The following is a 12,436-nucleotide window of genomic DNA, read 5'->3' on the forward strand; positions in this document are numbered from 1 at the left end:
TTTCATAAAGAGCAAATACCAACGCATGTGGTTGGTTGTGTAAGATATGCTGTAAGAGCTTCCGTCCCCAAACCACTACAGTGTAAGAATTGTAAAGGATATGTCCATGTTTCAACAGACGGACAGAGTATACTGAAGAATGGTGTGTAGAAGGGCAACGGTGTTGCAATTGTGGTGGGGATCATGATCCTGAGTTCCTGGAGTGCCCTATAAGGGTGAAGGAGATTGAGGTGGCAAACGATAGAGCGCTCAAACTAATCTCCTATGCGGAGGTGATTAAAACAATTAAGAAAACAAGTGACACTGCTGAAGAAAAAGGTGGATTTTGTTGCGTTCATTGCCACAGTTATACACTGTAAGGCACGAGTCTCAAAGAAGTGTAAGAAACTGGACATTACTATGGTTGCGGCCATCCTTGGGACTTAAGGATTTTACATCTGAAGACATGCAAGGTGTACTGGCTCCGGAAGACCCTGCCTCCCAGGTTCCCCTTGAGCCTGTGTAGGGATCAGATCTGGGGGGGGGGGGGGGGGGGGGGGGGGTTTACGTTGTGGTTTTATTTATACATTTTTTGTCGTTTTTTAGTAGTTTGTCCAGTTTTTGGGGAATCCTGTTTCCATCCTGAACAGTAGGTGGCGGGATGCACATTAAATTGTGTGATCGTCAATATACCATAGAAAACTCAGTGTGTGCTTCCGGTCTGAAAGGAGGTGTAACCGTGACGACTTCGGCTGGTACCGCTCAACCGAACAATCTGGAGAAATAATTCAAGTGTGTGTTGGAGAACTACAAAAACAGGTATACCGATACGTGCCTAAAATCAACTAAATTAATGATTGCATGTATTGTATTCATACACAATCTTTCGTGTGCATTATTCCAACCACACATGGAGGCCCCCCATTGCTAGCTAACATTAGCTGAATGGCTGGCTAGCTAACACGTTAGTGGGCCAGAAGTCATTGCGTTTAGTAGCTAGCAATTTGTGGCAAATTCAGGAAACTAAAACCTATTTTCTGCAGACAGGGTGTTTTAAGTCTCCAAAACAAATCTTGCTTTACTAGTATAGCTAGGTAATGTTAACTAGCTAGCGTGCTAGACTTGTACCTTTAGTGACGAACACGGTGTTTACCATGTTGTTTTGGTTGCAACACGGTGCCCTGTAGGGTCAGGGCTCAAATAAAATTGTAAATGTCACATACTTCGTAAAGAATAGGTGTAGCATAACAGTGAAATGCTTACTTACGGGCCCTAACCAACAATTTAGAGAAATAATAACAGGAGGGATAAATACACAATGAGTAACGATAACGTGGCTATATACACGGGGTACCGAGTCGATGTGGAAGTGTACGAGGTGATCACAGTTTATTTGTCACATGCGCTGAATACAACAGGTGTAGACCTTACAGTGAAATGCTTACTTACAAGCCCTTAACCCACAATGCAGTTTTAAGAAAAATACTTTGAAAAAAAGAAAGAAATTAAAGTAACAACTAATTAAAGAGCAGCAGTAAAATAACAATAGCGAGGCTATATACAGGGGGTACCGGTTAGTCGATGTAATTGAGGTAATATATACATGTGGGTAGAGTTAATGAAATTACTTATGCATAATTAATAGTAGAGAGTAGCAGCAGTGTAAAGGAGGGTGGCGGGCAATGATAGTAGTCTGGGTAGCCATTTGATTAGATGTTCAGTACTCTTATGGCTTGGGGGTAGAAGCTGCTTTGAAGCCTCTTGGACCTAGACTTGCGGTAGCAGAGGGAACAGTCTATGACTAGGGTGGCTGGAGTCTTTGACAATTTTTAGGGCTTTCCTCTGACACCGCCTGGTATAGAGGTCCTGGATGGCAAGAAGCTTGGCCCCAGTGATGTACTGGACTGTACGCACTAACCTCTGTTACGGAGCAGTTGACATACCAGGCAGTGATGCAACCAGTTAGGATGCTCTCAATAGTGCAGCTGTAGATCTTTTTGAGGATCTGAGGACCCATGCCAAATCTTTTCAGTCTCCTGAGGGGAAAAAGGCGTTGTCGTGCCCTCTTCACGACTGTGTGTGTGTGGACCATTGGTCATTCCATGTAATTTTTCAGCAAACCATGACACCCACCATCTCAAATTTTTCAGAAATTGTTTAGCGTTCCTGAGACATTTTGTTGTAATTTAATTTCATCTCTGAGAAATGAAGCTAATTGATTGAACATAAATTGGCCATTTTTCATTTATAGGATTCAGATAATATTCAACAAATATAGTACCCAACATCCGTTTATGACCAAACGTCTTCCTACACTTAAGACATGAGGAATGTAATAAAATTATCAAAAATTGAGAAATGAATTTTGATGGAGAAATGGGCTAGTGACTAAAATGTTGTGACAACACTAATAAAATAATACAATTATAAACCGTTGCTTTGCAGTCATGTTTTTCAATACAATTATTACCAATATGTGTTTTAGTACCATTAAACCCAACCTAATACCATTACAAAACACTTTACAGTGTGTGTTTGGGATTTTTCCCATTGAATACCATTAGATAACATTGAAACCATTAGAATTGCTGTATGCTTATGGTTTGCTTGTTCGCATGGAATTGTCTAACTAATCCATTCCTTTCTTTAATGGGAAAAAACCCAGGGGCCGTTTCCTGGACTCAAATTAAGCTTAAGAGAAGGACAAACTGAATTGCTTTCATGGATGACTGGCTTGAACTGTGATGATGACCGCACAATTTATTTTCATCATGAGCAAAAGCTATTGGTATTCTACCCAATGTTTCAAATAAAATGTTGTGATCCAAGGTCTGGGTTTTACAAAAGCATCGCAGCACTAAGATAGTCTTTCGTTCATTTCGTTTTGATGTAATTAAGATGATCTTACAGTTATGATGCTTTTGGGAAACACAAAATGGATAAAAGTAGCGGAACAGCGGCATCTAGTGGGCAAAACATGGAACTTTCTCACATTTATGGTAAATAATGCAAGTGACTGAAATCGTTTTTTTCGTAAAGAGAAATTAGCCATCACCCGATTCGCAGGGAATACATTACATAGTATGGAGAAGCATTACTCCTAGCAGCAGCTCAATACTACTTGTCAGACATGGAGAACTGATACTGTATATTGGTTGTTGCGGCGGGGGATCTATGGGTGGCTTTTGATACATTTTATTGGATTCCTGGTGTCTTACTCATTGTTAGGAAGAATTATGGTCCAAATCAGATGTCGGGTACTATATTTATTGAAGATAATATAAATCCTATAAATTAAAATGGCCAATTTCAAATCAAATTTGATTGCTTAGCAGATGTTATTGCGAGTGCTTATGCTTCTAGATCCGACAGTGCAGCAATATCTAACAATTCCACAACAAAACCTAATACACACAATCGAGTAAAAGAATGGGATAAGAATATATAAGTATAAAATATATGGATGAGCAGTGACAGAGTAAAGAATAGATAGTGAAGGATACATTATATACAGTTGAAGTCTGACATTTACATACACTTAGGTTGGAGTCATTAAAACTCGTTTTTCAACCACTCCACAAATGTCTTAACAAACTATAGTTTTGGCAAGTTGATTAGGATATCTACTTTGTGCACGACACAAGTAATTTTTCCAACAATTGTTTACAGACAGATTATTTCACTTATAATTCACTGTATCACTATTCCAGTGGGTCAGAAGTTTACATACACTAAGTTGACTGTGCCTTTAAACAGCTTGGACAATTCCAGAAAATGATGTCATGGCTTTAGAAGCTTCTGATAGGCTAATTGACATTATTTGAGTCAATTGGAGGTGTACCTGTGGATGTATTTCAAGGCCTACCGTCAAACTCTGCCTCTTTGCTTGACTACCCAAAACGTTACCCAAAACGTTTGACCCAAGTTAAACAATTTAAAGGCAATGCTACCAAATACTAATTGGGTGTATGTACATTTCTGACTTACTGGGAATGTGATGAAAGAAATAAAATCTGAAATAAATAATTCTCTATTATTCTGACATTTCACATTCTTAAAATAACGTGGGGATCCTAACTGACCTAAAACAGGGAATTTTTACTATGATTAAATGTCAGGAATTGTGAAAAACTGAGTTTAAATGTATTTGGCTAAGGTGTATGTAAACTTCCGACTTCAACTGTACATATGAGATGAGTAATGCGAGATATGTAAACATTCTTAGTGGCATTATTAAAGTGACCAGTGTTCCATTTATTAAAGTGTTCTGTGATTTCAAGTCTGTATGTAGGCATGTATGTGTTAGTGATAGCTTTTTAACAGTCTGATGGCCTTGAGATTGAAAAACAGCTTCTATCTCTCTCTGTCCCAGCTTTGATGCACCTGTACTGACCTCGCCTTCTAGATGGAAGCGGGGTGAACAGGCAGTGGCTCGGATGGTTATTGTCCTTTATCTTTTTTGCCTTCCTGTGACATTGGGTGTTGTAGGTGTCCTGGAGGGCAGGTAGTTTGCCCCCGGTGATGTGCAGACCGCACCACCCTCTGGAGAGCCTTTGCGGCTGTGGGCGGTGCAGTTGCCGTACCAGGCGGTGACAGCCCGACAGGATGCTTTTGTGCACCTGTGAAAGTTAGTGAGGGTTTTCGGTGTCGAGGCAAAATCTGAGGTTGAAGAGGCACTGTTGCTGTCTGTGTGCATGGACCATTTCAGTTTGTCGGTGACATGTACACCGAGGAACATAAAACTTTCCACCTTCTCCACTGCTGTCCCATCTGTGGATAGGGGGGTGCTCCCTTTGCTTTTTCCTGAAGTCCACGATCATCTCTTTTGTTTTGCTGACATTGATGTTACTTTCCTTACACAACACTCCGAGGGCCCTCACCTTCTCCCTGTAGGCTGTTTCGTTGTTGGTGATCAAGCCCACTACTGTTGTGTTGTCTGCAAACTTGAGGATTGAGTTGGAGGCGTGTATGGCCACGCAGTCACGGGTGAACAGGGAGTACAGGAGGGGGCTGAGAACTCACCCTTGTGGGGCCCCAGTGTTGAGGATCAGAGGAGTGGAGATGTTTCCTACCTTCACCACCTGGGTGCGGCCCATCAGGAAGTCCAGGACCCAGTTGCACAGTGCAGGGTCGAGACCCAGTGTCTCAAGCTTAATGGTGAGTTTGCAGGGTACTATGGTGTTAAATGCTGAGCTGTAGTCAATGAACAGCATTCTTACATGGGTATTCCTCTTGTCCAGATGGGATAGGGCAGTGTGATGGTGACTGCATCGTCTGCGGACCTATTAAGCAAATTGAAGTGGGTCTAGGGTGACGGGTAGGGTGGAGGCGATGTGATCCTTGACTAGTCTCTCTACGCACTTCATGATGATAGTGAGTGCTACGGGGCGATAGTCATTTAGTTCAGTTACCTTAGCTTTCAAAGGAACAGGAACAATGGTGGCCATCTTGAAGCATGTGGGAACAGCAGGCTGGGAAAGGGATTGATTATGTCCGTAAACACACCAGCCAGCTTGTCTGCCTATGCTCCAAGGACGCGGCTAGGGATGTCGTCTGGGCTGGCAGCCTTGCGAGGGTTAACACGTTTAAATGTTTTACTAACATCGGCCACGGAGAAGGAGAGCCCACAGTCTTTGCTATCAAGCCATGACGATGGCACTGTATTGTCCTCAAAGCGCGCAAAGTTGTTTAATTTGTCTGGAAGCAAGACGTCGATGTCAGCGACAGAGCTGGTTTTCTTTTTGTAATCCGCGATTGTCTGTAGACCCTGCGACATACGTCTTGCGTTTGAGCTGTTGAATTGCGACTCCACTTTGTCTCTATACTGACTTTGCTTGTTTGATTGCCTTACGGAGGGAATTACTACACTGTTTGTATTGGGCCATATTTCCAGTCGCCTTGCCATGATTAAATGCGGTGGTACGTGCTTTCAGTTTAGCATGAATGCTGCCATCAATCCACAGTTTCTGGTTAGGGATGGTTTTAATAGTCAGTGGGTACAATATCTCCTATACACTTATAAACTCCCTTACCGAGTCAGCGTAAACGTCAATGTTATTATCTGAGGCTACCCGGAACATATTCCATTTCACGTGATTGACGCAATCTTGAAGCGTGGAATCCGATCAGTCAGACCAGTGTTGGATAGACCTAAGCATGGGCGCATGAAACTGTGGGTTTGCACAACCAAAGAATTTAAACACAAGCTGTCAGAAACCGCCTCAGTGAAGCTCATCTACGTGCTCGTTGTCCTCATCAGAGTCTTGAGCTGACTGCAGTTTGGCGTCGTAACCGACTTCAGTGGGAAAATGCTAACCTTCGATGGCCACTTGCATGCTGGGAAAGTGTGTTCTTCACAGATGAATCGTGGTTTCAACTGTACCAGGCAGACTGCGTATATAGCGTGGGTGAGCGTTGTGAACAGAGTGCCCACATGGTCTGGTTATGGCATGGGCAGACACAAGCTAGGGACAAGGGAAGTTTCAATGCACAGAGATATCGTGACGAGATCCTGAGGCCCATTGTCGTGCTATTCATCTGCCGACATTGCCTCATGTTTCAGTATGATCATGCATGGCCTCATGTCGCAAGGATCTGTACATAATTCCTGGAAGCTGAAAATGTCTGTTCTTCCATGGCCTGCATAATCACCAGACATGTCAACCATTGAAGAGGAGTGGAACAACATTCCACAGGCCACAATCAACAGCCTGATCAATTATGCGAAGGAGATGCGTCACCTTGCCTGAGGCAAATGGTGGTCACACCAGATGCTGATTGGTTATCTGATCCACACCCCCTACCTTTTTTTTAAGGTATCTGTGATCGACAGATGCATCTGTATTCCCAGTCATGTGAAATCCATAGATTAGGGCCTAATGAATTTATTTAAATTGATGGATTTCCTTATATAAACTTTAACTCTGAAGTCTTTATTGCTGCACTTTATATTTTTATTCAGTGTAATATGGTATTGGTTCTGTCCTGTCTCCTCACAGCCACCGTGCCCCGCCGCGCCCCCACACCCAGCGGAGCCGTCATGTGGCAGGAGGCCCGCAAACATGAGCGCAAGCTGCGCGGCATGATGGTGGACTACAAACGCCGCGGCGAGCGCCGGCGAGAGTACTACGAGAAGATCGTAAGTCACCCAGGCGCGCTGTTTTGTTTTTGCTTTTCTTTGCATAGCTCATTACACTAATCATCCTGATCTGCACAACTTCATATAATCTGGTGTTTTAGTGCTGGGCTGGAACTAAAGCCAGAGTGGACCAGAGTTGGTGATTTTTACTGGATGAGGATTCACCTGCTCTGGTCTCCTCCCCTGTCCTTCCTTTCACCCTTTCCTCTCCTCTACAGAAAAAGGACCCGGCTCAGTTCCTTCAGGTTCACGGCCGGGCCTATAAGATCCATCTGGACTCGGCCGTGGCGCTCGCTGCAGAAAGCCCCATCAACATGTGAGGAAACACGCATGAGTACAACACACACAAGACATGCATGTGCATACATGCCACCATGTCTTACTCTTACATACGCATGATATAATACTGTCACACAAATACTATTTCTGCACATCACGCACTCACACCGCCTGAGAATACTAATCGTGATGTTATGTTCTCTGTTGTAGGATGCCCTGGCAGGGAGACGCCAACAACATGATTGACAGGTTTGACGTGAGGGCACACCTGGACTTCATACTCACCTACACCCCTCCGCTCCTCAACACAGCGTAAGTGTGACAGGTCTCTCCTTCAGACTTCCTACCTTATTACGCCACTCTAGTAACGTCCTCACTGAAATTGATTCTAATCGTACACACACACGTCGATTTGTTGCGGTTGTTTGATGAAATGTGATATGAAAGGTCAAATGTGTTATGTGGGACCACCACCGTTTTTCGTCAAACATATTGAAGTGTTCCGTTTGGGTTGCAGCACCCCAGAACAGGAGTCGGAGGAGAGGAAGTGCAACTATGAGCGTTACAGAGGCCTAGTGCAGAATGACTTTGCCAGCAGTGAGTATCCGCCGGTGTTGGTAATGCCATGTCTCTTGTGCTTCCCTCCCATTGGGTATATTGTGTTTCTCAGTGTTCTCTAACCTCCTGCTGTCCCTCTGCAGTCTCTGAGGAGCAGTGTTTGTACCAGATCCAAATGGACGAGCTCTATGGTGGTCTGCAGAGGCCAAATGAGGACGAGAAGAAAAAGTTAGTCCTGTCCCATCTTTTCACGATCTCCTCATTCTCTATTTATGACTTATAGAAGTATACTCGTATTTAGATTATTTGTATTGATTATGAGTAAGCCCCTAGCTTTTTAATTTAGGCTTGCCAAGGAGAAGGCCACCATTGGCTACACATACGAGGACAGTACTGTTACGAAGCCTGGGGAGGAAGAAGAGAAAGGGGAGGAGGATGACACTGACAACAGCGAATCAGAGGAGGACGAGGGTATTCCAGACATTGGTGAGTTCTCGTACCTTCTCACCCACAAACTGTAAGTATGAGTGGTTGGGTTGAATGGACATTGGGCTTGTTTGACATTGCAGCCGACTGACTGATCTAGAAATGACGTTGCATCAAAAATAATATCAATTATTATTTGTAGAGCAGTCGGTCACAATTTACCCATAATGTATCATGTTGACTGCAATTTTGAACAAGCCCAGAAAATGGTCATGTATGTGGGATGTGAGTGCATTATTTTCTTATATCATTTTGTCGTGTGTGTTTCAGACGTGGAGGTGGACGTTGACGAGCTCAACACGGAGCAGGAGTTGGATCTGAACAAGATGGCCACTCCATATGGAATGGCAGAGGGAGATTTTGTCAGGTCAGTTTACCTGCGCCCATTATAGACTATGCGTTTCGCTACAATTATATTTGTCAACATTACATTATCGCTGCAAATGCCTGTCATAATTTTTTTTCGCTCTTACGTTGCTTCATGTTGCATTTTATTTTATTTTTTTATTTCATGCTTCTAGTAAATGACCAGTTCCTTTCGTAGCGTATTTTAACAAAGGTTAAAGAGTAAAAAGTCTGCTGTTATATACACTGTGTTAACTGGCTGACTGTTTGACAGGATGCTGAGGAAAGACAAGGATGAGCTGGAGGCCATTAAACATGCCAAGGCTCTGGAGGCAGAGAAGGCCATGTACTCGGTAAGAAAGAATCGGTGTGTGTGTTGCTGTTATGTCAATGATTGTTGGTAGGGCCTTTCCCCTGATGATGCCACTGACTGTTTGTGTGACCCTCAGGGCCGTCGCTCTCGCAGACAGAGGAGGGAGTTCAGAGAGAAGAGACTGAAGGGCAGACAGATCAGCCCACCCAGGTAAACAGAAGTTTATACCATGGTTGGGTTCAATTCAGGAAGTACACAGAAATTCCAATTCTGTTCATTGCTTTTGTCGTTTGAATTTGGTTTGCTTTCTGAATTTACTTGGTATGAAATGGAATGGACAACCAACCCTGATTTTGTTGTTGTTCGATATGGGGTAACTCACCTCATCCACTACCAATGTGTAGCACACACATGGTACGAGACACACTGTGACACCTCTTTAAACCCTTTCTCTGTTTATGATCTCCAGCTATGCCAGGAGAGACAGCCCAACCTACGATCCCTACAAACGGTGAGCGGGAGACCAACCATTTAACTTTCTGTTGAAGGTTTTCACTTTAAAAGCCCATCTAATAGTATGTTTTGACTAGGAACGTAATGGCAGTCATCCTTTTGTCAGTGCTAACAACTCAATATGAACTGCTTGCTAGTGAGGTTTGAGGTCACCCTTTTAATCAGTAGAGAACACTGATGATTCTCCCTTCCCGGGCAGCGCGATTGGTCGCTTAGTGGTTAGAGCTAGTTTGAATCCCCGAGCCGGCTAGGTAGGAGCGTCTGCCCTTGCACATGATGCGAAATGCATCATACTGTGACACTTTCTGTATTTTGAAAGTTCTATATCTTGAAAACGTGATTGCTGGCATGCAAGCCACTTTGGGACTGTATCAACAGTGGACTAGTGAAACAAATACCAAAACAGTTTGAGTGGAATTTTCCTTTACCTCGTATTTAGTCCAGCGTTGCCGTCAATAATGGCTGATCCCTGGCCTTGAGCCCACTCTCCGAGGGTGGGCTCAATTTCACACCACACGCTTGTACATGTGTGAAACAGGACAAATATAAGCAGCCCTATTTTATTTTTTTATTTATTTGACCTCCTTCCTCTCTCCCTCAGGCCCCAGTCGGAGTCCAGTTCGGAGTCGCGGTCCCGCTCTCGTTCCCCGGGCCCAGAGAAGATCACCTTCATCACCAGCTTCGGAGGCAGTGACGAGGAGGCTGCCGCTGCAACTCAAGCTCCACCCCCTGTCCACACCCCCGCCAACTCGCTGCACCACCCCGCAGGTCATAGCAGGGGCTCCCGGTCGGTAGCTTTCCCCTTCTGCTTTCCATTGGTTGTTTACTCCTGTCAGTCATGTTGCTGTCCATTTGACTACAGCTGTAAAGATTTGGGCTTTAGAGATTTTGGTAGGTGAAGTGGAGCTCAGATTTAGGTTAGTAAGTTTGACCTGAACAGTTTATAATCCTAATAGTGACATTTTAAAGATGCGTGTTAGTTTGTGCATCCCAAACAGCAAATTCTGCATGTTGTTCTTCATGGTGAATCAATTAGATTGTGTACTTCTTCACATTAAAAGCTGCACTAGACAACTTAGTACCACTTTTAAAGGCACCATGAGGTAAGGGGTAAGGGAAAACATATATGGCATGTACGCCATGTGTCAATGATCAGTATGGTTCACAAAGAAGCAGAATTGCTTAAGTCCTAAGCTCTGGTCTACCTGTGTGGTTACATGATTTTACAAAAAACGTGCAGCACTATCAGTCCAATGTAGATCAAAACCTGAAATAAAAATGAGTCCAAGCAGACATTAGGGTTAGAGCAGCCTGTGGGTCGTTGCTAATACCTCAGTATGTGTCTCTGTTCAGCAGACGCCGCTCTTCCTCCAGCCCTTCCTCTTCCACCCACTCTTCCACTCATCGCTCCTCCTCTCGTTCCTCCTCTCACTCACGCCGCGACAGACGCCGAGGAGGTGGGAGGGACAGACGGCATTCCCGCTCCCGGTCGAGGCGGCGCTCCGACTCGCGGTCCCGGGGTAGAGGAGCCAACGGAGGAGGAAGAAGGGGGTCACGGAGGAGATACGACCGGACACAGTCCCGCTCCAATGACCGAGATGGAGACCGGGAGAGGGACAGGGAGCGAGACGGGGACGTGGGACGTCGCTTCGCAGCACGCAGACGCACACGGTAAGGCAGCCTAGACGACCATATTTATCTATTTTGGACCCCTTTTTCTCCTCAATTTTGTGATATCCAATTGGTAGTTACAGTTTTGTCCCATCGCTGCAACTTCCGTACGGGGTTCTCCCGGTCACGGCCGGCTGCGACACAGCCTGGGATCGAACCCGGGTTTTGTAGTGACGCCTCTAGCGCTGCGATGCATTGCTTTAGACAGCTGCGCCTCTTGGGAGGCCCCTCAATACGACTTTCCTAACCTAAGTAAATCCTGAACGTAATGTATTTTAAAAATCCTACCACTTACATGAACCGGTGAGCTTTTCGATGTTGTGCTGATCACATCTGTCTGCTCGACTTCCAGGTCCCGCTCTAACTCTCGGCAGGGGGACCGTGCCAGGCAGGGGGGTGGGGGGCGGACTTCAGGAGGCCATCAGAGGGGGGTCAGCAGCAGCAGTCCTAGCCCCTCCCAATCCCCCCAGCCCAGCTGTACCCCTTCCCCCTCACACAGAGGAGGCCCGCCCTCTGCCACTGCACTCTGTGACAAGCTGAGAAAGTGAGTCCACTGACACCTACATGCATAAACACACTGGAGATCTTTCACGGGTTCAAAAAAGTTGGACCCGTTCCAAAATAGACCTGGGGCTTTCCCGCCCAAACCCAATATGCATAAATACAATTTCAAAATATGAAGACCTGTTCTAAAAGTACCCAAGAACAACTAGACCCGTTCCATATAGACCTGGTCGGATCCAGAACCGGTCCGGCTTAGGGAATCAGCCGAAAAGTCCATTTTAAGCTACTTTATTAACCGGAGCTGATAAGCAAGGGGGAGAGTGGGGTGCCGCTGTAGCAGGGGCCGTGCTGTGCGTGTACTCTGAGTGTGTGAGCGAGTGACACAGGGAGGAGGGAGTGACACAGGGAGGAGGGAGTGACACAACCAAGCCGAAGGAAGGAGGGAGGGAGAGACCGGAGGGAGGGAGGGAGGGAGAGACCGAGGGAGGGAGGGAGAGACCGGAGGGAGGGAGGGAGGGAGAGACCGGAGGGAGGGAGAGACCGAGGGAGGGAGAGACCGGAGGGAGGGAGCGGAGGGAGGGAGAGACCGAGAGACGGGAGGGAGGGAGGGAGAGACCGGAGGGAGGGAGGAGACGGGAGGAGAGACGGGA

At 45.5% G+C, this 12,436-nt stretch overlaps 1 protein-coding gene across 4 annotated transcripts in view; it reads left to right on the forward strand.

The window, feature by feature from the left end:
• The first annotated feature begins 620 nt into the window (after positions 1-620).
• LOC115205918 (CLK4-associating serine/arginine rich protein) overlaps positions 621-12,436 on the forward strand; it is a 16,788-nt gene continuing 4,972 nt past the window's right edge. Inside the window, exons 1-16 of one of the 4 annotated variants that reach the window (XM_029772355.1) lie at positions 626-798; positions 6,978-7,117; positions 7,336-7,433; positions 7,607-7,708; positions 7,914-7,993; positions 8,098-8,182; positions 8,301-8,440; positions 8,711-8,807; positions 9,060-9,138; positions 9,235-9,308; positions 9,568-9,609; positions 10,213-10,398; positions 10,965-11,282; positions 11,635-11,826; positions 12,011-12,015; positions 12,399-12,431. In XM_029772355.1, the coding sequence (XP_029628215.1) occupies positions 7,019-7,117; positions 7,336-7,433; positions 7,607-7,708; positions 7,914-7,993; positions 8,098-8,182; positions 8,301-8,440; positions 8,711-8,807; positions 9,060-9,138; positions 9,235-9,308; positions 9,568-9,609; positions 10,213-10,398; positions 10,965-11,282; positions 11,635-11,826; positions 12,011-12,015; positions 12,399-12,431 (1,630 nt within the window). In that variant the 5' untranslated portion in view covers positions 626-798; positions 6,978-7,018. Of the gene's footprint in view, positions 799-6,977; positions 7,118-7,335; positions 7,434-7,606; positions 7,709-7,913; positions 7,994-8,097; positions 8,183-8,300; positions 8,441-8,710; positions 8,808-9,059; positions 9,139-9,234; positions 9,309-9,567; positions 9,610-10,212; positions 10,399-10,964; positions 11,283-11,634; positions 11,827-12,010; positions 12,016-12,398; positions 12,432-12,436 lie in introns of all 4 variants that reach the window. The other 3 variants (XR_003880704.1, XR_003880705.1, XR_003880706.1) reach the window with 3 other exon arrangements.

This window comes from Salmo trutta, chromosome 13 (genome assembly GCF_901001165.1).
Source record: "Salmo trutta chromosome 13, fSalTru1.1, whole genome shotgun sequence".
Taxonomy (NCBI): domain Eukaryota; kingdom Metazoa; phylum Chordata; class Actinopteri; order Salmoniformes; family Salmonidae; genus Salmo; species Salmo trutta.